Source organism: Triturus cristatus, chromosome 1_2 (assembly GCF_964204655.1).
Source record: "Triturus cristatus chromosome 1_2, aTriCri1.1, whole genome shotgun sequence".
In the NCBI taxonomy this organism is placed as follows: domain Eukaryota; kingdom Metazoa; phylum Chordata; class Amphibia; order Caudata; family Salamandridae; genus Triturus; species Triturus cristatus.
In genome coordinates, this window is record NC_140580.1 from 901096345 (window position 1) to 901123788 (window position 27444).

The 27444-nt window shown below is 46.7% G+C and overlaps 1 protein-coding gene across 1 annotated transcript in view; it reads right to left on the bottom strand.

Annotated features, from left to right (window-relative positions):
• Nucleotides 1-25327, bottom strand: part of LOC146868269 (taste receptor type 1 member 1-like) — a 70329-nt gene extending 45002 nt beyond the window's left edge. The window contains exons 1-4 of the mRNA XM_085624102.1: nucleotides 25098-25327; nucleotides 14370-14673; nucleotides 3878-4621; nucleotides 1307-1519 (exon numbers count right to left, since the gene is read on the bottom strand). Coding sequence (XP_085480228.1) covers nucleotides 1307-1519; nucleotides 3878-4621; nucleotides 14370-14673; nucleotides 25098-25327 — 1491 coding nt within the window. The remainder of the gene's footprint in view (nucleotides 1-1306; nucleotides 1520-3877; nucleotides 4622-14369; nucleotides 14674-25097) is intronic.
• Nucleotides 25328-27444: the final 2117 nt, after the last annotated feature.

Genomic DNA, 27444 nt, shown 5'->3' on the forward strand with positions numbered 1-27444 from the left:
TAGGGTCTAGAAACAAGGCGCATTAGATCTAAAGAGGATGAAAAACAGTTCCTACCCTCCAGTATGTGATAGTAAGACAATATGAGTGGGGCTATCAATAGTGTTAAATGCAGCACACCAGTAGAAAATAATGATTTATTGTGGAGAGGTGATTGACGGTCTTTATCAACAAATTAACATATTTTTGTCAGTTTTCATTAATATAAATAACAGTTTAGAAAAAACTGGGTTAAATACAGAAAAGCAAAGTCAAGTATCTGTTTTAAATTTGACTTTTGATGATCTGGATGGACTGTTTCTTTTGGCACCCAGCTAGCGATCACTTTTGAGTCTTGCTATCTAGCATTCAGCAGTGGTACAAGCCTATATGATTAACCGGATGCAGCATCCTTGCTTATAGACCAATCACAGTACTTATGGCCTACTGTTACAAAATATAAATATTTTCTGTAGGAATAACTGCCTGGCACAGCAGATGTAATGGGGCCATAATCTGAGGGGAGAGAATGCAGAACGTGGACAGAAACCGGTTTCAGTGCGGGTCCTTTTATATAATAAAAACATCCTAGTTGCTAATCTTTTGTGGTACGTGAAGTAAATCCATAGAGAAAATACACTAGAATCAAATCATTCCAGTTGTTCTGGGATTACACAACATGAAGGATGCACGAAATATCCAAGTAAAATCCAGTCTCTTTTTTTTTTTTTCCAGTTTAATTTCCGGCACTTCTTTTGGCATGTAGGTGATTAGTCTTCAGGATGAGTCCTCTAAAGCATAACAAGTCCTTCTGTCTGTCCCCTTAAACCCAGGAAACAAAAATAATGTCATGAGCAATGCCAATAGCTCTAACTTTAACAATGCCGAGACCATTGCATTGTAAATGCTTGTTATCTTCCTTTTGCTGATTTTGGTTTATATTTCAAAGGGGAAAAATACCAAGTTTAACAGATTTTCCCAATTTTTCATTCATATTTGCCATTAAAATAGCGGCTGTGGTGCTGAAATAGTAGGCAGGTGGCAATCCTACTCTTAACACTTATTGATATTAACAAATTGCCTTATATATTACAACTCTAGTGATTGGTGAAAGACCAAAAAACTAAACAGTAGAAGACAGAGTAGAGTCCAAATTACTAAAGATTCCTGTTATCCATTTACATACATTGTCTGAGAAACAGGGGCTTAAACACTGCCTCATATGTTACCCTAAACTCTGAAGACAGCTGGTGATGGAACAGACTGTCACTTAGAGCTTGGAGGTTGGAAGTCCTTGATGAGCAGGGTTTGCTTCGCTCTTCATCTTACCGTGTGGTCCTGAGTGTGCCAGGTGATCAGGGAGCCGTTTACATGAAGCTCAGGTGGGTCGACAGTGTACTGGCCAATTGTATCAAAAGACGCCCTTCCATCAATCCAATTCCACAGCACAATGTCGAAGCCTGTGGGGGCATCACCGTTCCCGTCGAAATGGACCCTTTGGCCATGGAGAGAAAAGTCTACCTGCTGCAGTGTTCTCAGGAGCTGAAAGAAGAGAAAGCAATGAATGAACTTGGTATCAAATGAAACAGGTGGTCTAAATGTAAGTAATAAAGAGGTCAGGAACTCATACTGTGTCTTTGTCAAACTGGACACAAATGTTCCTTACAACTATTGTTTAATTTATATGTGTGAAATGCAGAACTACCAACTTTTAAAAAAAAGTAACCATCTGGGTCATGTAGGAGAGGGGGCTTCGTTCCAAGACTTGCCTGAGAGGTACTTCTGCTCCATTTCCCCACCAGCTTCCACCCTCCCAAAAATAATAGCTTTCTGAGGCTCACAATGATGTCCCTGGCTGTTTTGAAACCCTTCAATGGACAACGGCTGTTCAGAACCTCCAAAGACAACCAGAAAACCCACACAGGGCAGGGCTTTCCAGCTTGCCTTCCCCTCCATCATGTCATATCTGTTCTTCACCAGGTTACCATGTGAAGGGAGCTGATATTGTGTGACACATGGCAGCCCTGTAATAGTTTGAAGGTCTGGAGATGATGTAGTGTGCGGTGTGTGCGGTGTTGGATGAACACTTAGGAATCAAATGTTACCTGCCCCTATGCAGTGTCTGCATCCTGAATATCTGTTTGTGTGAATACATGTAAACGCCTTTTTCTTTCAGTCCTTGGTGTTGGGGGAAGGTGGCTCACCTTTAGGTACTTTAATGTTAGTAGATAATTTAATTGAACAATACGGAGAGATGTGTCTGAGTTAACCCAATGTGGTCAAGTAGGGAAGCTGGTATTAGAAGAGCTGTCACCCGATTACACAGTTGACGACTCAGAGGCTGGACAACATCTTCTTCACCAGGGATGGCTATCAGCCATAGCCTTCTTACACAGTCTTACACACCTGATGTTGAGAAGCCACAGAAAAGAGAGAATGCATCTTAGCACACACTCCTGTGCGATTCATTACTGAATTAGGATAGGGCTTTGGTTGCAAATGTGAATGTGCAAACATCAGGGATGGCTTTTAGAGAGACCAATGAAGACAATGTTAAATGCCCTTCAATAGCAGTCAAATGAGCCTATGATGTGCAGCAACACAGGTGGGTCTCAAATTAGCTAGGGCGCAACACGTGTGGATCTTGTGTCATTGGTGTTGCTGATGGGCTTCCTCTTCAATAACCAATACCACACGGCTGGTGAAAATGAAACAACAGAAGATCCAAGGAAGAGTACGAAGAAATTCATCACACTATCATGCCTCTGCACTGCAGTTTGTCACATGTTCTGACTCTAGGGGGCGCCCACCTGCATGAAGAGACCCCCACATATCTCTGTGTGCAACCATCTCTGGAGCAGCGAGAGAGAGTTATTGGCCAAACTGCATTTGCATTTATTAACTGTTTGTAGATGGAAATTTTTAATGTTTTTTAAAAAACATTTTAAATGTTTTATATTATAACGATAATGCCTATACAATAAAGTGCTCAATAAAGTGCTAGATAAAGAAACAGCCAGGCGTCATCAGAGTATAGAGCGACAGTACCATATGCATGCACATATTCTTAACTGTTCCTTTATTTAAAAATTGTCGATTGGATCCTATTTAAAAATAAACACACCTCTCTCTCTTCAGCCTACCTCTTTTTCACCTGTTTACATTGATGAGATCTATTTGCAGTGTGCATTGAAATGGGCATACTTGATAGAGCTGGTTGTATTAAAATGGGTCCGTCTAAGATAGGTTGCCCCCAAGAGTTGTGGTCAAAAAGCCCAGTAGGGTATTAGAGTAGAGTATTTGGCATTTGGTATCATGGCATGGACAACGTGGGAATTCTCCCTCAAACTCACCGTAAATTTATAAATGGCAAGGTTCTAAGAGGTATATGTGGGGTTCAGTGAGACTTAACGCTATTTTTTATGGATGTGAAGCTGTTGGCACACATGATTATTAAGTCCAAACCTTTTACTTCTCTGCTCAGTAATCTCTCCCCAGGTTTAGTCTCTTGATTAGGCTAGACAGGGTTAAAACCAACGGCTATCATGTCACTAGGCAGCGAGGATCCCGCCTTTCTTTGTCAAGAAGCAAGGATAGTGCATCACTCTTGCTTTAGATTCACCCCCAACAAGAATTGAGTTTTGTTTTCTGCATCATCTCTTCTGGTGAAAGAGTGAAAAAAGACTGTATTTGACAGACTGTAACATTTAATTCAAGATGTAACTGGGTACTACTGCGGGGTCGACCTTATGAAAAAGACTGCAAATTCCCAATGTGCCTGACATTAATCGAGGTAGCCAACTTGTTTCAGTTTCTCTGAGAAGCATTGGCATTGAGTAGAAGGACCATTTCTTTGATTCTAGCAGCCAGATTACAGGGGTGTACATTTGCTCTGTGTACCTGCCATGGATAGATGTCTCTTTGTGCACAGCCACTTAAAGTGCACTTGAGAAGTTCGTGCAAAGCCCGTGCCACCGCATGCACAGCCATGTACGTCCTGAAGGAGGCACGTTTCTCTGGGATGTCAACCACATCAGCAGGGTTCAGGGAGTGGCAATGATCCCATTTCTGGTTACAAGTAGCAATATTCCCCAGTCTGGCACTGCAGTCTTGGGTTTTCTCCCCAACTTCTCTGGTGAGAAAATCCTCAAACCCAGGCATGCTCCCAGGAAGTGGTGCAATGCCTAGGATTGTCCCGATATCTGGAAGGTTTGAAATTTCTGAAATAGAGCGGTCTGTGGCCCAAACGGTGCTAGCAACCCAGACTCGTCCAGTCAAGTTGCAACGCACCACAGTATTGAAGAAATCCAGGGCAAAGCTGGCTTCGCCAAAGACTAGGACCACGTTGGCTCTGTGCTCACGGACCATGGCCAGCGCATCAACAGCTTCACCCAGCTCCATTGTGGTCACTGTCTGATGATAGGCCACGCAGATGGCATGTAGAGCTGCTAACCGGATAAGCACCTGCTTCCCCCTCCTGCCATACTCAGTACCGCTGCCCAGTACAGCGACCCAGGTCCAGCCGAACGCCTTCAAAAGGGCTATCATTGCTTCAGCCTGCAGCCGGTCACTCGGGAGGGTTCGTAGGAAGAATGGGAATGCCTTCTTGTCACTCAGAGCTTCAGAAGCTGCACTATAGCTTACCTGTGGGAAGAAGAGTGCAAGAGTCAAAATTTCAAACAGATCAAGCACAAAAATAAAAAGAACAGAAGAACAAAAGGGGATGCCAAGGATGAGAGTTATGGGATTAGTAGAAAACTGTTGTAGTGGATGGCAGGTTGCAAATGAAGCAATGAAACAGAAGGCTTATCACGTTTCTAGATTTATAGTTGAAAGGCAGGAGAGGCCCCCAAGGGAGTGGACACATCTGCACATCCAAGCTGTCAACCAGAAGCCCCTCCAACATGGAATGACCCCCTAGCATTCCAACTGGATTCCAAGAACTTACAATCATTACATTCTGAATATGATGCATATATTCTACTACACAACAGGAAGGAAGGCAGGAAGAGATGTAGGAAGAAAGAAGGAAGATTAGGAGTTCAGGAGAGTGGGGGAAAGGAAGAAGAGTCAGAGGGCTATGTGGTGCTCACAAGACTAAGGCGGGTGTGTCAGCATTATGGAGGGAACTCCCTAAGGATATTCACAATTTCATTACACCCAAGTGTCATTACGAGGGGCACAAATAAACGTGATACACAACTGTTTTGCATCAGCATTGGCCTAGTGCTGAGTCTAGACTACATAATAACAGGCCCAAGTCAACTGGAGTGATGTATGTGCAGCAATAGAAACATTTCAGTAATAAATACTATACAAACAAGGACGCACATTTTTGATTCGTAGGAAATTTGGTAATTTACATCTACCAATTCGGGTGGTAACTATTGAGGAGCACAAGCACTATTGGGTACCAATAACATCAAGGATGAGCAAACAAGGAGGAGCCTAGCGCGCAACCAAGATGGCCGAGTAGGTGCGAGGCTCCCGAGGACTTCCGCAACCTCCTACGATTATCCTGAAATTATCCTGCCCTGGATGAGGGGACTATGTTGGTGAACCCGAGCTGAGGTGGCACCCGTTTCCCGCTTCCGAATCGGACCTCGGACACCGGAGTGAGCACCGATTGAGGTTTGCGGCCTTCCCCTCGCCGGACCCCGGATTTGCGCTGTGGGGTGATCCAGTGACAAAGTGAACAACAGCGGCAGGCAGGGCCTGGCGACTCGCGTACCCCGCACTTTCGCTTTCGCACCACCTTGACGTCTCTGCGAGGTTGGGTCGCGGAGCCCTTGGTGTTGGTGTGGTGTGGCCTTGCTGGGAGACCCTGCCTGCCTGCAGGCTGTGATCCACCCCGCTGCTCTGAGGGGGCCCCCCCCCCGAGCTCGTGGCCCTGCTTTCCTGCCCTACACGACGTGGCTGGTGCGACTGGGAGACTGGTGGCCATGGCCACGAAACAAGATGGAGACCGGGCAAAGACCAAATCGACCCGGCGTGGCGCCGTCCATCAGGCCAACAGTATGGACCGCTATACCCTCCAGAAGGGATCTCCCGATGGACCGTGCAAGTCCCCTGAGAGCCCTCCTGATGCCCCAGACCTGCCCGCAGATCTGACTCTGCGAGATGTCATGGGCGCCATTGCCGAGATGAAGGCCTCGGTGGGCCAGCGGTTTGATACACTGGCGCAGAAGATTGACTCGGTCCTTGTGGATGTTGGCCTGGTGAGGGCCGATCTTTCCAAAACCAACGACCGAGTAGATTCTTTGGCCCACACCGCATCGGGCCTAACGACAGATGTGGCGGCCTTGCAAACAGAGGTGCGCCGGCTTAGTCAGGCGAGTGCGCTTATGGATCGACGCCTGGAGGACTCCGAGAGTCGGGCACGGAGGAACAACGTCCGCATTATTGGGGTGCCCGAGGGACGCGAGGAGGCGGCGGCGGATCTCTTTGTGGAGGACCTGATTGCTACCCATCTCCAGCCACGGGGGCTGAGCAAATTCTTCGCTGTGGAGAGGGCCCACAGGGTTCCCGGGGGAAGGCCGAAGGTCGGAGCCCCTCCGAGACCTCTCATCGCCCGGATTTTCAATTTTCGGGATAGAGACGCTATCCTGCAAACCTCCAGACTGCATGGACCGGTCAAGCTTGACAATATGGAGGTTAATTTTTATCCTGATTTCACCCCAGCGGTCCAGAAGCAGAGACTGAGCTTCCTAGGCGTCAAGCGCCGTCTTTGGGACCTAAACCTCAAATACGCCATGCTTTTCCCGGCCAAGCTGCGTGTGGAGGTGGATGGTCGCACTCACTTCTTTGATCGTCCCGAAGCGGCCGGGGACTGGCTGGATACTCTGCCCGGGGATCGTGATCGGGGGGGGGGGGGCGGCGGGGGGAGACGGCACGCTGGATCGGGACTGAGGGTCTAATATTGGGCCTCACTCTGGACGAAAATGTTGCCACTTTTGATTCTGCGTCAGTTTTTGTAAGTTCCCCTCCTATGGAGGTTGTGTTGGGTCTATTGGGGGTTCTCCCTCCTCCTCTAGGGGGTTTAGTTAGTCTAACTATATATGGGGCGACAGGCACACTGCACGTTGGGGGGGCTGTTTGGGCTCATGCAGGGGTGCAGGGAGGGGGGAGTTCTGTTGGGGTGGGTGGGTAGGGATGGGGTGTTGTTCGTTTTTATCACAAGGCAAACGTATTTTTGTGTTAGTTCTAAAGTGCTCTCCGGGGGACGAATGATGGCTTCTGTATATGATGGGGGGTAGGGAACTAACTTTGTTGTCTTGGAATGTGAATGGACTGGGGGACAGGATCAAACGGGGTGTGGTCCTGCAGTTTTTGAAGCGAATCTCGCCCGATGTAGTCTTTCTGCAGGAGACACACCTCATTGGCAACTCCTTCTGCGCCATGAATCGGCGTGGCTATCGCCTAGTGGCTCACTCGGGCTTCACGTCCGGCTCAAGGGGTGTGGGCATCATGGTGAAGAACTCGCTCCCGTTGGAGATTGATGAGGTGCTCCACGATGACAGGGGACGTTACACGGTCTTGGTGGGAAGACTGGAGGGCAAAGTGGTTGTCTTTGTGTCAGTATACATCCCACCGGGGCTGCAGTCGACCACCTTTGCGGACCTTGGGCGCCTTCTCCTTGGCCTTCCGGGGGGGCTTTTAGTTGTGGGGGGGGATTTTAATGCGGTGGTATCTGGGTCTCTGGATCGTCACCCCCCTAGGGACCTCCCCCGGGCACAGGCGTGGCTACCCGGCCTCTTGGATACATTTGGATTAGTGGACTGCTGGCGTTTAAAACACCCCACGCAGCTGCAGTACACTTTCCACTCGGGAGCCCATGGTAGTCTCTCACGACTAGACTATGTCCTTGTCCCGGCGGCCTATGTTGGGAGGGTGAGAGAGGTGCGCCATTTGCCACGGGGTATTTCGGACCACTCCCCGCTCCTACTGCACTTTGATGTCTTTCCGAGGGGTGAGGGTAGGGTGGTCCCAATCAATCCTTGGTACCTGCGCGACCCCACCATTCGCGCTGAATTGATTAAATCCCTTCAGCGATATTTTGATGAGAATGTGGGGTCGGTGCCTTCCGCTGTACCGCTATGGGAGGCCTTCAAGACAGTACTCCGAGGGGAGGCCCTATCCCTTATTTCCCACGCCCGGAGGCGCGAGCGGGAGGAGGTGACCCGGATGGAGGCTGAAATAGCCGAGTTGGAGGGTAATTTAGAAGGTGGGGTGACGGATGCCGCATTACATGTCCTCCAACTCAAGCAAGCGGCCTATAGGGCCCTCGTCACGGAGGCGGCCAGGGGCCTCAGTAGAGAGCAACAGGGGCGACTGTATGATGTGGGTGATAAGGCTGGTAAACTTATAGCGTGGTTGGACAAAAAAGAGAGAGCGAATCGTGTGGTCCCGCTGATTGAGAAAACGGATGGTGTGTGTGTAACTGAGCCAGAAGAAATTGTCTCCTGCTTCGCGGATTATTTCCGTGGGGTGTATTCCCCGGTGTCTCCCTGCTCGGAAGAGGATTCCCGTGCCCTGCTCAGTGATATCGCGCTGCCGTCCCTTTCCGGGGATGACAGGGTGTCGTTGGATGCCGCTCCCACCTCCGACGAGATCGCCCTCGCCATACGCTCGGTCGCTTCCGGCAAGGCCATGGGTCCGAATGGTCTCCCTATCGAGTTGTACAAGTTGCGACCGGATACGCTGGCACCCCACCTCCGGGCTATGTTCCTGGCGGCACACTCGGTGGGCTCCCTCCCGCTGGACCAGCGTCTGGCTACAATCGTGGTCATCCACAAGGAGGGGAGACCTCAGGACCGGGTTACATCCTATCGGCCCATTTCACTACTGAATGCTGAGCCCAAGATTCTCGCCAAGGTACTGGCCAATCGGCTGGTCGGTGTGGTGGGCGATTTGGTTCATCAGGACCAATCTGGCTTTATTCCCCATCGCAACACAGCACTTAATCTGCGGCGTTTGCACGGTGTGCTCGCACGTGCCCCGTTCATACGGGAGCCGGCCATTTTGGCGTGCTTAGACGCCACCATGGCGTTTGACACGCTTGAGTGGCCATATATCTGGGCGATGCTTGCGAAGTTTGGATTCGGCCCAGGGTTCATCAGTTGGGTCAAATTGCTGTATTCGGGCCTATTGGCGCAGGTGGTGGTGAACGGAAGAGTGTCAGCTCCGTTCGAGCTGGGCCGGGGCACACGGCAGGGCTGCCCCTTATCGCCGCTCCTCTTTGCACTTGCCTTGGAGCCCCTGGCGGAGTGGCTGCGGTGGGAGCCTTCCATCCGTGGTCTCCGCTGGACCCCTGAGTATGAGGACCGCGTATCCCTATACGCTGATGACATCCTCTTGTACCTAGCTTCCCCACGTAAATCACTCATAGTACTGGTTGATGTTTTGCATTCATTCGGTCGTAACTCCGGTCTGGTCATCAACTGGGCTAAATCGTGTGTGTATGTTCTCTCCGGGGAGGCTCCTATCCTCCCGCGGGGCTGTCCGATCCAGGTCGCCCCGCAGGGATTTAGGTACCTGGGTGTCTTCATTACTCTGGACCCGGAGGCTCGGTATGATCGGAACTTGCTTCCCCCCCTCCAGCGTCTGAAAGAGGATGTCGCGCGCTGGCGGCGTTTGCCGCTTTCGCCGCTCGGCCGGGCGGCATTGTTTAAAATGATGTCGCTGCCGCGTTTCCTGTACGCGTTGCAGAACACTATGGACCTCGTCCCAGCGCGCTACTTCCGCGAAGTGGAGAGTTTGCAGCGCCGCCTGTTCTGGGACGGGAGGCCACGTATTGCCCTGGCTAAGCTGACGCTCCCATGGTATGACGGGGGGATTGCCCTCCCGGATATTAAACGGTATTATTGGGCCTCCCAGCTAGCTGCGATTAATCAGGGCCTATATGGGCCCGCCTTAAACCCGGCGTTTGAAATGGATAGGATGCTACTTCCAGGTGGTGACCATAATCGAGCGCTCTACTCTAGCGCGCCCGACGCTCGCCTAACGGGCCCCACGCGTGTCATGGTGCGAGTGTGGCACGCGGCCAATGCAGCTATGGGGTGGAAGGACCGTTTGACCCGGGCGTCACCACTATACGCGTCTGAGCGGTTGGGCTCCTTGTGGACCTCGAAGGGCTTTGAGAAGTGGGACTTAATAGGCATTAGCAAAGTGGGGGATCTCTGGACGAGGGGAGGATTTAAAACGTTCGAGATGCTGCAGACGGAATTTCAGTTGCAGGGCAGCGAGTACTATCGGTATTTGCAGGTCCGGCATGCGCTGGGCTCCGTCTTTCCGGATGTTGCCTCCATCCCGGAGTGTTCCCCCCTGGAGGATAGAGTGCTGGATGGACACGTCCCTGACAGCACGATCTCACTGATCTACAAAAAACTGATCAACGACCGCTCAGAATTGTTGACTGCCCTTCGTGAGGCTTGGGTAGCCGATGGGCTGGAGCTGGACGACGAGGACTGGATCTCCGCGGTGACCTCCCCGAAAGAGGTGGCCATACCGGCTCGCCTTCGTTTCGTCCAGCTCAAGATACTCCACAGGGTCTACATGACGGGGCCAAAGCTCCTGCGTATGGGCTATGCTGAGGACGGTTTGTGTAAGCGTGGGTGTGGTGCGCTGGGGACTTTTCTGCATATCTTGTGGGAGTGCCCGGAGGTGGAGGGGTTCTGGCGTGGTGTGCATGAGGTGCTGCGAGTGGTCACGCATGTGGCGCTGTTGCCCGAAGCGAGGAGATGCCTGTTGAATGTGTGGGAGCCTACCGATTACTCGGTGCCGCAGACGTGGTGGGTGACTCTGGGGTATATGGTTGCCAAGCGTGATATTGCCCAACTGTGGGGATCCCAGAGGCCCCCGACTGTCTCGGCCTGGAAGGAACATATGGATTGGTGCATGTTTCGGGAAAAGGTGGTGTATGTGGCGAGAGGTAAGCCTGTGACATGGGTGAAAGTATGGGGCCCCTGGAACGCCTACCGCGGGGGAATCTGTGCTCCACCGTTATTGCCCGATCCGTCGCCGGCCCCGTCCCCTTAGCCAACTCATCCCCCCGGTACCTGGGCATTAGGTGTACCCAGCCCTAGTTCTGATCTCTCCCCCCTCTTGAGATTCCTATGGATGGCTAGGATCCCCCTCTAGGGGAGCACGTGTTGCTATTTCCGATTGAGGATTGCCTTGTGGGTTTGTTTGTATTTGTTGTTCTTTAAGTTTAAAATGGAACCGTATAGTGGGGTCTGGACAGTGTGGCTCGCAACGATGTTACCTCCTGTGCATGCTCGGCCGCAGCACCATGTGTTTTATAAATGTATATCGTATGCTCCTTTCATTGCTAGCGGCCGGCCGGAAGGTTGTAGGCCCATATTTGTATATTTTTGAGTCTTGTAATAAACGGTTTCAAAAAAAAAAAAAAAAAAGGATGAGCAAACAACACATTAGGGCCCTTATTTATGAAGGGCTTGCGCATCTGTTGCGTCACTTTTTTGCGACGCTGCAGCGATGTCAACAATTTGCCCCACTGCGCCTTATTTAAAAAGTGACGCATCTAGGCATATGCGTCACTTTGTAAAGGCATGGGCTACATTATACCTGCATGAGGTATAATGTAAGCAGGGTGGGCATTTCCCCTTTGAAAAAACCTCGTAGAAGTGGCGCAGTGAAAGCTATGAGATTTTGACTACGACTTGACTGCATCACAATCCTTACGCCTGTTTTAAGCAGGCATAAGGAGTGACGCAGGGCTTTTCACATGGGACTCACCCATGTGTAATGACACATTGCCGGAGTTGCTTCAGTTATCCGACACACTCCAGCAATGCATCATTTTTGCGCCACCATATACGTCAATATTCCTGACGAATCTGTAAATCCTTGCGCCATGGAGCGCCGTATTGTAAATAAGGTACATCCATGCATTCGTAAAGATGGCGCTATGAAAAGTGACGCATCGCTGTTTTTGCCCAGCGATGTGCCACCTTTCACAAATGAGGTCCTAGATTTCAAGATTTCAAAACAAAGTCCAGCCATCGATTAAACATAGTTCAAAGCGCTGTGAGATAGTTACCCACTGTTGGTCAAACATATCAGATGCCTTTTAAAGCTGATTTGAATTCTCTATGAATGCCTGGGCTTAATGAATATTGGAAGGGAGTTTCAGCACAGGGGTCCTAGCAGCTGGGAGTACTGGAAACTGGATGGTGCACAAGGAGGCTGTGTGACATTAGGAGTTGCTGATTGACAGATCACAGAATTTAGTGGAGGTGTATTTTGTTAAGTTATCAGAGAGATAGCCTGGAAATGTTCCATTAGCACCTGTACAGACCAGTCTTAGGATATAGTGTAAGGCCCCATTCTTAACAGGAAGCTGGGTGGACCAGTGAGGATAAAAAGAACAGGGGTGTGTCAGGGGAGGTAAGTAGTGTTCTGGGGGTGATATTCATGACTTGTCCACTGCGGAGAAATAATAACTGAGAAGGTCCATCAGTAAAACTCTTGCAGTAATCCCATTGGTCAGTGCTAGTGAGTTGCTCTGTGCCCTGATTGCGTGGAATGGGATTTAAGAGCAGGTCCAATATACATTTAGAACCAGTTACTGTACAGCATTGATATTGGTTGCAATGGCGGCTCTTTCGCTAAGGCAGAGGAGCGCCGCCCTACAGCTCTTTGAGCAATGCAAAAAGGAAAAATAAAATGATAATAACGCAATGTTCTAATCATTTTATTTTTCATACTGAGGCAGTTTTCTTTACCTTATGGGGCGATGTGGGGCAGGGTGGGGCTAGGCTTTAGTCACACCCAGCAGGGGAAGGAGTGGTTGGTTCACTTAAGTGTGGATGATGGTTTGACCGGCTGTCTTGGGCCGGCCAAACAGACATGCGCACTTAGCATTTCTCCACCCGACTGTAGTGCACAGCCGCGTGTGGAGAACATGCAGGCTCCCACTCCCTGTCTGAGCGCCGAACCAGGCTGCTCAGACCAATCATAATGAGGCTGTCATTCTGGTGATAGCAGCGTCGTTATTGGCTTAGGGGAGTCTGGGAGCCTGTGTGCATTCGCAGTGCATCAACAGAAGAAGATGGAGGAGAGGCAGCGGCCGGCAGCCAGGTTGGTCGAAATATTTTCTTTTTCCACCCTCAAACTCGTCCCTCCCCCCACTCGTACTATTCCGTGGCAGCCGCTACTGCTTGGTAGTGATAGACGATTACTTCCACTTGAAGTCAGGGTGCTGGAAGGGAAGTAGATTAAGGTAGGAAGAGGAGGACCTGCAGAACAGTTTCTGACAAGTTCAACACGAGGAAATGTAGGTTTCTCCACAGGCATGCAGCTGTTAGAAAATCTGAATAAAGTGCCTGAAGGTGGCGCAAGAAAATTGGGAACAAGCTTCGTTGGGCATTTCCAGATAACCATTATCAGAATCCAAATATGGGATGATTGTCACCAAGGGAGACAGAAAAAAAGAGAGAATAGGAGAGGACCCAGAACAAACCTTTGTGGGACCCCAACTGGTAATGCAATAAGTGGAGCCTGGCTGGATTGCCAGGCGAAAAAAAAGGATTGTCCAGAAAAGTAGGAGGATAAGCACTCGGGCTGAACCAGTGGTACTGGGAGTCATTAAGGAGGATAATGGGGGGTGGGTGTGAACAACGTGTCAAAGGCTGCAAACAGATTAAGGACTATACGGACAGAAGAAACATCCTTGAGTTGAGCTGATGTGAGGAAAATAAAAATGTGCGAGAAGGCTGTTTTTCAAGAGAAGGGTCTAGTTCGTCAAAGAAAGGACGAATGCCAACCAAATGAAGGTAAAAACATGATGTTAGTCTCAAATAGGGTGATAACTGAGATGGATTATTATTCAAAAGAGGATGGGGGAGGGATTGATGGCTGGGCAAGGACAGTCATGAGAGAGTTACGGAGCAAAATGTTGCATCTTCCACGTTTGTGGTTGTGTGGTGGGTGGCAGAAGGTGACATGGCGGGCAGAGCATGTGAGAGTCTCTTTGGAATCAATCCAGGCCATGGTTATATCTGGGAAGTTCAGTGTGCAGCTATGAGAGTCTAAATGTTACGTAATAAAGGAAGACTTGTTAAAAACAAAGCAGGCATTCCATAGACAGAATGAGACCAATAACTCATTCAAAATAAGGTCAGGAGAAGTTATGGGGGAACCAGAGAGATTTCCGAGTCCTCCGACCGACCATCACTACCTTCTGCCCCATCATCATTTTCTTTCCCTCCACTCTATACTCCTCCTACCAGCCACTTCTAGTTTCAATTCCATTCCTGGCTCTTTCTGCTCATCTAGCATGACTCTTCATCTTCTATATCTGTCTCCAATGCATATCTTTGTGAGGAAACCTGTTGTACTAGTGAAGACAACTGTATAGTTTGGCAGTAACCTGAGGAAGCTGATAACTGCTGAGTAGTGTGGCTGTGATGACAGCAGTATCGCTGACAGTGGGCCCAATCACAGCCAGTATGTGACTGCGCTGCGACCGCCCATCCTCCTCCACATTGACGAATGGGTGCAAAGGAGCAGCCAGCAAGCTTAGGGTGGCCTGAATGCCGGATGGCTCATGGCAGTCATCATAGACCTCATACCCAAGGGTGATATTGGGAAGCACCGAACCAGATGCGTTGATTTCTTCAATGGCGAATCTGAAGGCCTGGAAATGCCGGTAGCCAGGGACATTGAAGGGCAATCTGTGAAAAAAAATAGATCACAAATGAGACCCCAACCACCTTGGAGAACAAATATGTGAGGCAATTACTCGAGACAATGCTTCTTTGTTACTGGGGGTTTTATTTTTATGTCCTTTATGCTTGAATTTATCTCAGCCATTGGTAATGAGTCAGGTTGCTTGCAGTTCATCATTTATTTTCCCACTGTGTCACTCAAGACAGCAATCCACCAAATGCATATCGGACCCGGTTCTTATCCACTGGAACCTCTACAGCCTTAACACTTTTCTGTTTTTCTAAATGTGCCCCCACAAGTGTAAAAGGTTTGCCCAGACAAGGGTCCCGTGCTCACCATAGGAGTCAAGCTGAACTTCACTAAGGTCAAAACCAATCAGAAGCTGCTTGCCTTGCTGTCTAGACGGGGCCTAGCTGGCTGGTCTCAGTCTCTATACCCATAGTGGGCAAAAAAGAAGTATTTGAACGTGCCCTGAGTAATTATCAGTGGCGCAAATTAATTCAAGCACACCACCAACTATCTTTCTGTTTTTCGAAGTTAAAAACACATAAAGTTGAGCGTTTCTTTAGAATATCACAGACTACTGACATTAACAAGCTTCTAAGAACATAAAATGTGTGCAGAAAAATAAGTCCTCTACATCTGACTAAAGAGCCCCAATCAGGGTGAAATCGGTCTTGAGTTGCTTGTGTTCTTGTTCAGGGAGGACCTGGCCTGGACGTTCAGGCTAGAACACCGCTTCCAAACTTTTTAGAACCACAACCCACTATTTGGAACGACAAACGTTCACGAGCCCCCTCGCTTTAATGGCAACGAGGCGAGTGTTTTAAGAAAAATATATAAAGCATGGTGTGGTAGAGGACTGTCATTTGCAAACAGCACAGTTACTCTTGAAATGGTCACTAACTTTTTACAGACAAGCAGTTTTACACAATGATAATATGTGCTAATCAAGTTTCAATGAATGTTTACCAAGTAAAGTGTCTTGATTTGTTTTGATCCTACTAAAATCTTTGCTTCCATAAAGCTTTAGAATTACAAAAAATGTGCTTCATTTTTGTTTTGCTAACTGCTGAATGTGTACACTTAATTTACAGGTATTTACATTTTGTTGTGTGTTACAAAAATGACATCCTACAGCCTTTCCGTTCACATTCTCAGTACCTCAGCAAGATTGTCACATAATTCACTGAAAAGTGAGTGGAGCTTGTAAACACTGATCCCTGTTAAAGAAACACAAGCAGCAATTTGTCAGAGGGCCACTTGATATGACTTGATATGAATAGTACTCATGTTGTATCACTTCACATAATCATAAATTCCGTGGTGACTCGGCACCAATGAGTTTTCCCAGTGCATATTTTTTTTAAACGGTGTAGGCACCCATAGTTCTGCCGAATGCCAGAAATGCAGAATACCACAGCTGGCTAGCCCTGATTCCACTCACACAAATATTTTTTTTTATCTCACTCTCACAAGCTCTTTTTCATCCTTGTGTCAATGTTTCTTATTTTTTTCTTTTTTTCTCCCATTTCTGTCTTTCTATTGCGCTGGATTAAAGGCTGAAAATGAAACAAATGTCCCAATTCCCCCCAAAAATACCTGTGGGACCTCCTACAACCGCAGGTACAAATTAAACACAGGTTTTGCCATTCCGCGAGTGCATAAAAAAGTATTCATTTTCTTTAAAAAAATCCACTATATTCGTCTTGAATTTAACCGGTTTTAGTAAAATATCACAACTCTTTATGTTTATGTCTGTAAGTAAATGCATTAGTGATGTTATATTTATTCATGATGCAAACTGTTCTTTTAGAGTGATAATATATTTTTATGTCACGTGGCTTGGTTTTTCAGCTTGGTGTTTTAGCATGGTGCATGCTGCTTTGCTTCATCTTTAGTGCTCTAAAACTTCTACAGTCTTCTGGAGGTAATAACAGAAATTTGGAGGGAGATTTACTAAGCTTTTGCGCTGTGTTTGCGTCACAAAAGTGACACAAAACAACGCAAAATCTTTTTTTTGTAATTTACTTTTCAGGCCGCTAAACTTGTTTAGCGCTGGCAATAACGTAAAAGTAATGCGAAGCAGCACATTGCGCTGCTTTGCTTTACTTTGCGCTACGGGGTCATACCAAGGGTGAAGCATGGGCGTTCCCATGCAACCACCCAAGGTTTCTCACGCTAAACCCAATTTACTAAAAACAGCAGATTGGGTTTAGCATGAGAAAACTGCGCCCTTTTCAACGAGGCGCAAGGAATGAGAACACTGTTCCCAATAACCTGCGCGCGTGTTCGCGCGCGCACCGAAGTCACCCCAAGCGCGCAGTGTGCATTATTTAGCGCGCACATCCAGAGACTGTTCGCGCCGCCACTTTTACCACACGAGCGGCGCGAAAAACAGTAATTTCCTGGTTGCGGGGGAGGAAAAGAACATGAGGGAGTGGCAGATAAGTGTCTCCCATATGGCTCTGGGTTTTGGGAGGGCTCGAGTTCACGAGCAAGTGGCCCTTGCACTTGCTGCATTCCTTTCCTTAAAGTGCATCGCTGCGGGGCTGATTGTGTTCAAGTTTGTATTTATGTTAATTGCAGCCCGTGTGCACTGCAGTTAGCATGAATACTAACTCAAAGGCCCACAATCATCCCCGCAGCTGTGCACTGTTAAGTGATCCCCTCCCTGAAAAGTTACCGATGCCGCCTGCATAAATCGCGGCCTTAACAAATCTTTGCACCGAAACTTTGTCAAGCCACACACTGTGCAGGAAATACTTTGTCAAGCCCCACTGAGAGGGTGGGGGGCAATGTAACAACAAAACGACAGGCCCGAAGAACCAACAAGCGTGAGTACACAAGGCTTGAAATCCCACAAACTGTAAAAGGAAAACAAGCTGATTCATCCTATCCTGATTGTGCGCTGGAAGTGCATGTGCACATCTTTATTCCACCAAGATTGTATTTTCGTGATACCTTTGTCCGCTTTGCAAAAGTGGAATACAATCATAGTACATCTACTAAAGGTGGGCACTCAAGGTTCGTAACCCCCGTTTCTTTTATATACACAGTATTTCTATTTAAACTACACTTGCCTTTTATAGAGGGGTACAATTACACATATCAATGATATTCATTCTCATCACATTAGAAGAATGAAAGAAATTAAAGCGTGAGTGAGTCCGGTTAGATTCAAACTTTTGGGCTACAGGAGTGCACACTTGTCAGCAACCAATGTATTAACCCACTGAGCGTGAATGAAAACAAGTCTATTGTGGACTCCACAATACACCCCCACTTTCCATAAAGTGGGAAGCAGTGCTGCAACCACAGCTAACTAAATACAGAAGCAGCGCTATGTACGCATGTCAGAGGTGCAACTAGAGCCAAGTTTCGGGGGGGGGGCTAAGAAAATTTTTCGGGGGGGGGCTGAATCTTTAAGCAATAGGCAGAGTGGAGCTGATTTCGGGGGGGTGGGGCAGAATCTTTAAGCAATAGGCAGAGTGGAGCTGCAGGGGCTTTTACAAGGGTTGAAACAACAGCAAGGCCTCATTAACATGCAAATGGTCTTTTAAAGACCTGTGAAGTGCTCGGGAAGCTGTCTCATCCCGGGCTGCCACACACGACGGGGGAGGGGGGGGGGGGGGGGGGGGGGAAGGGGATGGGCTGAAGCCCTTTGAGTTCAATGGGTGTTGCGCGCCTGACGCATGTACACTTCGGTATACACCATTTGTCAACGAAGGCCTCTGTTTTAGCTTTTAGGAATGATTGTCCCGCTCTCATCATTTGAGTGACTGTATTTGAACTGAGGCCAGGGACCTACGTGAGTATCGCTGCTCCTGCAGCCAGATTAGACTGCTTGTAAACAGAGGTAATCCGACATCTCTGGGAAGCAGCGCTCATTTCACGGCTATAAAAGTTATTCGCATGCGATTTCCCACAAACCTTTCCATAATTGTACCTTTTGCAGCTCCTTTTTTATTGCACACGCCTTGTATCTATTTTCCAAGCTGCCCGTCTATGTTTTGCAAACATCTTTTCCTGTTTTCGAACAGTGTAGGATGGCGGAAATCACAGTGATAGCGCGAGGCTTTAAAATGCATTAAGTGGGAAGATAAAACATCACTCCACGTCCACCCCTCGCGAGCCCGTTGGCGCCAGCCCGGATGCGACTTATTCACATACAACACTGTCCCCGCCGGACTCGACTGCCACATGGACCTCTTTTCACACAATGTTTGCGACCTTTTACCCCAGACTGTGGGGCATATTTACAACGGGGCGTTAAAAAATTATCGCCGCTTTAGCGGCCGTTTTCGGCCGAAAAGCGGCGATAATTTTATCGCTATATTAGCAAGGTCACGCTAACGCGTGAAACCTTGCTTTAGCGTGGGGATTTCTAACGCCCAGCTTTGCATCTCTAATGAGATGCAAAGTGGGCGTTCCTGACCTGACATGATAGGAGAAATGTTGCTAAGCGACATTTCTCCTATCATCAAGCCCCACGCTATGAAGCCTAGCATCAGGAAAAGTAGCGATAACACCGGTTATCGCTACTTTCCTAACACCTGCTTCAGGACTGAATTAGCCATGATAACCTTATGGAAGGAGGATATCATGGCTAAGTTTGTGAGTCCCTATCAACAAGCTAACGTGAGATTATCGCTGGGTTTCCAGCGATAATCCCACGTTAGCCAGTTACCGCTAGGATTTTTATCGCTGATGAGATAAGCGTTGCTAATAGCATGCTATCTCAGCGATAAAAATCGGCGCTAGCCGGCGATAATTATCCGAGCGCTAAGTGCGCTCAGCGATAATTATCGCCGTTTGTTGTTGATATGCCCCTGAGTTTGCCGCCGTGCACGCGCTAAAATCAATCTCCAGACGCTCCAAGCGATGGTTATCGAGTACACACACCCTGGCTATTAACCATGCTCAAATATGCATCACCCCTTGCAGTGGACACTAAATAGGCAGTAGAACCCACATCGCAAGACCTGGCCGCAATGTAAAGCCCTAGGAACTCTCCCGGGAAGTGTCTGGACAGCCCCTGAACCAAACATGGCTAGAGGAAAACTGCAAGAAGGCTCCTTAAAGCACACTACTAAGACCTCTTTCTCATGATCATATGACAGCTCTTCTGCGATCGTAATACCGGATGCACAGATCCTGAACCCAAGTGTAACTTGGTCACTGCACCTCCCGGCGACGACTTCGCACCACAGTCAGAGCGGACTGGTGCTAACAAGTACGCCAGCGTTGAAGGCACACACAGAATACCTGTGAGGTGCACAAGCCACTCCCGCCGGAGATGCCCCCCCTGAAGCACCTCCACAGATAGGCCGCTTGCCTACTGGTGACCCTTCGAAGGTGCAGCCTAAATCACCCACGCTGCAACGCAGACCCCAATACCTTTAATCCCTGTCCAAGAGTGATAGAACCACCCTACCTCAGAGGAGCTTACCTACAGACCTTTACTGCCGGGATGGAGAACAATTACCGAATTTGTACCTACGGAAAATTAAGATTCCGGATGAGCAAACCGGCCGTCTCTCCGCCTACTCAAACAACAAAAATAGGGGGTGGGGAGGGGTGTACACCGCTCCCAACTAATACCCGACACAACCCGGTCCCCCCACGATGGACAAAACAATACCGTATATTCCCCGGGTAAACAACAACGACAGCCGGGTCAACCAGACACCGCAGCATGGAGCCTCCACCGAGCACCTCTCTTATACTGGGCGACGCGCCCACCAGCCCGTGTGGCTCCAAGGTCCTCAGGCTGCCAAGATTCTTGAAGTCCCCTGCACAAGGGGCCGGTGCTGTAAGGAAGAGAGGACGAGGTCCTGGGCAAAGTGCCCTAAATAGGCCCCCCACCCTATCCTCCCCCCTCATCACCAGCCCCGGCAGGAAGCGACGTCCATCTCACCCCGAAAGTACTTCTTACTGCTCGCAACGACCAATACCTCGGCCAGGAGCCGCAAGGACGTGGCCGTGATCTTGGGTGCCCGTTTTCTAATGGCGTGCTCCCTTATAGTATGCGCTTTCCATTCTTTTCTTATTTGTGCACAGCTGCGGGGCTGATTATGACCCTTTGAGATAGTATTCTCGCTGCAATTAACATGAATACTAACTATCGGAGCCGGACCTTGTGGTGGGGTCCTAAGGCACGGTAGCTCAATCGTTCCTCGTCGCCCTCACTGGAAATAACCACCGCCAGCAGTTAAAACGACCGGATTCTTATTGTGGAACCCACCGCCAGCGGTAAAAACGATTAAAACGACTGGTAAACTTACTATTGAATGCACTAAGACAAGAATTATGTACTGTCTTGGACAAAAAGTATACAGGCATGAAATTTCTAATGTCCTGAAGATGATCCCCTTATTCTGAAATAGGGATCGAAACGCCGTCGACGATTTGTACACCATATGCATGTTAAAATACTGTATAGCTTTACTGGCAATGGTGTCTCCATGCTATTTAAGTCAACTATAATCCTATGTTCACAGACTTTTTCCCGTTGCCTGAACCTTTCCCTTATTTGTTTGTCATACCGTGGTAGTAGGACCCAGGTGGTGTCCCGCTTGAATTGTGTATGAATGCATTGAATATTAAAATTCTGTCTGGCTGGACAAAGAATATAGAACCTATCTAGTCTATATTTACTATTGTCTTTGGCAATCTCATTCAGTCTGGCAGCATCTTAAGTGGAAACCTTCCGTCTTTATCATCACTGCTCAAGGCAGAGTTGTAAAAATGAATAGGTAACCTGCCCCTGTGATATCGGTGCCCGGCGTGCGCCAGCGGATGCCCACGCCTCCAGTACAACAGGGAGTCCATATAATACTTACTAATCTGTGCACTCATGTCTGGTTAGCCATTCAAACAATAGGTCCTGGTTTATTTTCCTGGGAAGGGGGTATTATTTTCAAAGACAGATCGGTGTTTACATGTCCGGGTTAGCAGCACCTGACCATCTCGGGCTCAGAAATCTTACAGAGTGACTCGTTTGTTTGTAACACAGTGTCACGGAAAAAAATAAACTGGGCATGGATTTGAGCATGAGGAGCACCTTTTACAAAATTCTTAATCTGATAAAAGGATCCTGTGTCTTCCATTTTTATATCGTTATAGCTTCCATTTTTATAGCTTTAATAAATCGGTGATGAAATCTCAACCATTTTTAAACCTAAATTCAAAACCGATTATTTTGTAAATGTTATTCCTTTTCCTTCTGTTAAAAATCGGAGCAACTACCACCCGTTCTTTTTCCGAAGTTGAAGTAAGTGTAACTCTTATGGTAATGTTTTTGCAACTCTTTATGATGTGGTTCTGCCATAGGGCACAGTCGCTAAGGCAGCAGATATTGGAATGTGCCATTTTCATGTTTGTGGATTTGCAGGCTTAAAGTTCTTTGCTTTTCCATTATTTCTGTTTTCCCTATAATTTCTCTGCGTTCCAGTTTTGTCATTATTCCAAAATTTCCTTAATCCAGTTCTCTGCCGATTCATACATTTTCTCCACCCTTCTAAATGTTCTTATTCTCCATTTTCACGTCAAAATGTTCATGTCTCAATTATCGTGTCCTCATGTATTCTTTCATTATTGGTTCCATTCTATCCACATTATCCTTTATCCTTTATCCCTTTCTATGTTCCCTCCCTCTCTCTATTCTGTTATTCCTCTCCTTCTCCTTTTTCCGTATTCCCCTCTCTCCATCCTTCATGAACAGTCCCCATTGTTTGTTATTATTCCTCTAGTACTCTTCCTTCTCTCAATATATCGTCTAGCCCAACTTTCTGACTCATCTCAAACTTCTTTCTACTACTCTTTCCAATGCACTACCGTATTTCTCACCCTATACATCCATCAATATATCCTCTACATCTACTCTCTCATTTATCCCAAACCCATTTGTTGCTTCTAGAATTACTGTAGTATAGTAATTTGCTTTTGCCTCCCGTGCATCTTTTTTGTATTAATTTATGGTGTTCTTTAATAATTGTTTATCCTCTTCTAGGTAGAATTTGCACAATTTCCTTTCTAACGTTTGCATGTTTTTTTTTAAAAAAATGAACAGTTCAAAGGTGCTGGAGGCCTTTGATGGGTTTTGCTATTTTTGATGGGTATTTCCTTATCTAGTGTCTCTAAGATCTTATTGTATATGGAGTCATAGTTCTCATCTACTGTCTTCAAGGTATCAAAACATGTTACCAGGTAGAAAACATTCCCTTGTTTTGGGATAGTTTCTGCCAAGCTCTGCGTCTCCTCGCCTTGGCAAAGTCCCTATTCTGGGTTTGGAGTTCTTTTCTCATTATATGAAAAGCCACCAATGCATGGTCAGTTCAACACAGGGGAGTAATAGCCTCAACTAAAATTAGATCTTCTGGTGCAAAAATAAGATCTAATGTATGTCCTTCCTGATGTGTTGGCCCTTAAACTAGTTGTTGCAGCCCAAATATTTCACAGGATCCTTGCAGTTCTCTAAAATATTGTGACGATTCCCCCTCCGCACACATATTAAAGTCCCCCCAGAATGAAAAAGTTTGAATGTGTAAGGGACATGTGCGAAATAAACTATGATTGTAGTTAACAGCCCACCAAGCCTGGTAGGTGGTAACATAAGATTCAAGAGAATATACAACTTGATCCTTCTTTTAACATAAAGGCAATTAATTGTGCCAATACCAGTTCATAACATGGCAATACTTCAACTTTCTTTGAAAATTGCTGCCACTCACCCCCCTTTCCTGGTCTCCGGTCATCTATGTAGAACTTTACAGCCCGGAGCACAAGCCCAACCAAAATCTATAGCAGAGTCTCGCGAGGCCCATGTTTCTGTCAAAAATAGTGCATCCCAATTATTAGTTTCTAACATCATATTGCTTTCCAGGGAGTGTTTTATCAGCAATCTTGCACTGATCAACCCACATATAAGTTAAGAAGGGTGAAACGAGCTAGACCTTTGCGTATGAAGTACAGGAGCTGTTCCCATCAGCTGCTGGCCAGATGCCAGTATCCAAACCCCTAAGCATTCTAGATGACATAGCCTCATTCCATAACCATGGTTACCTTCACTCCGCAGATTTAAACAAACATAAGCTTCTAAAATGCCACACACCCACCTTCCTTAATAACTTTAACCACAACACAACTTATAATACAAATATATATATATATATACATGGGAAAAGATAAATGCGAAAAAGGTTTCATGTTGCATGTTTCTTAATATGTAAAGAGTAGATCTATCTTAAATACTCCCCTACTTAAGCAGGTGGGATAGCTCTCCTTCCAGACCTTCTAAGAGACAACTCTGGGGCACCAGAGTCCACTGAACCTTTGCGGATTCCATCATTACTGCGCCCTGGGGACCATTACATATTTTTCCTCAACAAATTTTCATCCAGGGCCACAGAGAGAAAACAACGTACAGCTTCTGAGCTAAGCTTTGAGCCCCGGCAATTATTGTGTTACAAATTAAGCACTGTTTCCTGCAGTATTTGGCAATAGTTGAAGTTGCCAGATGAAGATGAACGTTGCAGACTACAGCAAGAAGATTCCATCCCACAACTTAATGTGTATATGTAGTCTTTTATAGGCTCTCAACATTTCCCCACCCAATAAACAGTGCTCCAGTTAAAAATCTTTAGTAAAATCCTATTATGGTACCACCGATGTAGTCTTGTGCTGTTCTAAACCTGAAGTGTACTTGCCTGTGTAACCAATTCATGTATGGCGTGTGTATCCAAATTGCAAATCTGCCTTAAGACCCTTAACAAAGCGCTGTATGTGTGGAAATGCACCGTTGTTTTCAGTTTTTGAAACAAAAGTTTGTAGGGCTATTTGGGAGCTGCCGCGCGATCTGGTTCTTGGCGCACATAGCCATGGCTGCAGCGCACAGAGAACCTATACTGCCGCACACAGAGGAAAAAAATTAGAGGGAACATTGAAGGAGAAACGCTTTTATTTCTCCTTCCTTTTCCGACTTTGCATGTGTGCTACTCTGTGCAGCACGCATACATAGTGGGAAAAGCTTTCCCTTGTGTCGAGCATAGTACTTTGTACAGGAAGGGTACCCATCCTGTACAAAACCTATGCTGGACTCATACACACAGTCAAGGTGGAACATGTATACAGATTTGTATGCAGATGTATCTTCTGCAGACATTTTCTATGCACAGTTGCAACAGTATGCAGAATTTGTCTCTCAAGTTTGCCTGTGACTGCACACGTTAGCCCAAAATTCATACATACTAAGAGAGCACTGTCAGGAAATCAATCAATTTCCTTTAAGTCATGTCACTGAAAGGGAGCACTCCCAGGATAGCAATCAATTTCCTTTAAGTCATCTTCTCCTAAGAAAGCAATAGACACATAGTTCATGACCTGCAAAGCCACCACTTACCACCTTCTCCCTGGAGAGTACACTCACCCTTCACAGTGCATGGCATCTGGTCTGTAGGGCATCGTGGGTACCCTGGTTCCAAAGTGGATTGGAAACAAGCCTCCAAGGATGTAATCGCCAAGTTGTCTTAACTGTGTCTTCTCGCTGCCCATGCCAGCAGTGCTAAGGAGTGTGCCTCCGACACCGATTCCTGAGAGAGGGAACAGAACCCAAAGCACGGTCAGGACCATAATGACCTTGGCAATAGAATATACCATGATCTGCTGTACGACATGGACAAATGCTCTTTGAGGTGGAGGAGAAGGAAGGCGCTTTAATAAGGGAGGTTCTGCTCTTTAATAAGGCAGTGTGGTGCATTAATAAGGCAGAGACCCTCCACGGGGAGCCGGAGATCATCTGGCTGCACAGACCCACCAGAGACCCAGCTTCTACACTAGCAGGCCCTGGTACCTGGGGAAATTATGCCACTTCGCAGGCTAAATTCCCTACTGGAAAGCAACAGTTCCTAATTTCTGCAGAACGGTTAACTTTTCAGTGTTACTGCGTGGAATTCGTTTTTTCTACATTTCCGTGCATGATAACTGTGCCTAAGCCTGGCTGCCTCTTTATGCACAATACCCTGTAAATATTATATTTGTCGCATTTTTATTATCATGCCGATCACCCACATTTTGGGACTGGTTCTCTAAATTTCCTACTTCTCTATAAAATATTTTAATGGATTTTGAAATGCGACAAATTTAACCACCAGTTGTATGTAGCACTCAATTCCATGTTTTAGTTTCTATATAGGAGCCCATCATTTTGGCAGACAAAGAAAATGAAATAGCGAGATCAATTTTATGGTAAAGAAATCAGATAATTTGAGAAAAAGAGCCAGATTAGTTTAAATGTTTTCATTGTATGTCAGAAGCAAAGAAAAAAGAAACAAAACACAGTAAAGCGCAACATGCACAAAAAAGAAGCCAGCATTGAAATTATGTCTCCTAGTCCCTTAAACGATACTTTACTCACAAGGCTGCATGCATCAATAATTGATCAGTCATACTTGTATGCGACCCTGGTAAGACCTTCTATATTGTTCACCTTTCAAGTCAGACAAATTTACAATAAAATGGTTTTTAAATAATAAACAACAGAGTGGTATTGATAATAACAGAAGACTAGATTTTTGCCATTTATAAATCCATTGTAACCACGTTTGCTTTTGAAAATGTGTCTGGTGTCATATCATCTTGATAGGACTGCAAAATTAGCAACTGAAATTTGAACAATTGATGGGTATGCAAAAGGCGACGAGGCCGGCGAGTGCGTCTGCCTGTCATTACTATCTTTCTTTGCTGGATCACTTCCAAGATACTTGTAATTCACTGAGTACCTTTTATATCTAAAAAATCTTATATATTCGTATACATATTGTATCAGTAGCTAACATATACACTGATTCTCTGTTTTCCTTCAGTTACCAATATTAGGTCCACTTTATCATGTTTATGTCAACAAATCTGAGGTGACGTTTGTGGCTATGGTCATAGAGACAGAAGTGAGTTCTCAGTAGAGTTGCAAAATTTCAAAAGAACCTTTAACCCACAAATATGAGAACATTTCCCTTTTTTTAGGCACAGTTTGATGTTTTCAGGACATTCCAGGATTAAACAAATTGGTGAGATCCATGCATGTCACACCTTCCATTCTCTCTGGTCTTAAGCTCTCAAAAAATGACTGTGGTTGGTAGGGTTGCCTGGGAGCGTTTCAACCCCGTGGCAATACACCCAGGGATCCCACATGCAAGATTTCTATGCAATGACAAAAATACTTCAAAATTGGAGTAGGGACAGAGTTCTGAACATGCACTTAAAAAGCGTTCTACCAAATTGTGCTGATACTTCACACAACCATAATATTAGACCCTGGACACGCCATAAAATGCAGACTTTCCAAACTATTGTAAAGTAAAACCTTGATTTTATAACAGGCAGATGCAAGTAGCATAAGTAGCATCTCTCAGATGAGCATTTTGGTCTGACTTTTCGACTGTTTGCACTACTAGTTGAGAATTCCTGGTTGTTTTCCTTCTTCTGTGTATATCTCTTGGTTTCACCTGCATCTGGTGGAAAGAGAACTTGCTAACTTCACCAGAGGGTCTTATGGAATCTGCAGACAGTGGATCTGAGTTAGAGATGGCGAATAGAACAGGAAAGACATAAACGTCCAAATCCTCATTCAAATACGGCGTCATTCTATAACATAGTAAGCATGACCGTGATGGTCATTCTGAAAGTCGCAAGCCATGGTCTCCCTATTTCATGCCTAGCTGAAACCCAACCACAAACAGGCAACACATTCCAGACGTGTTAGGACAGTACCGCAGCAT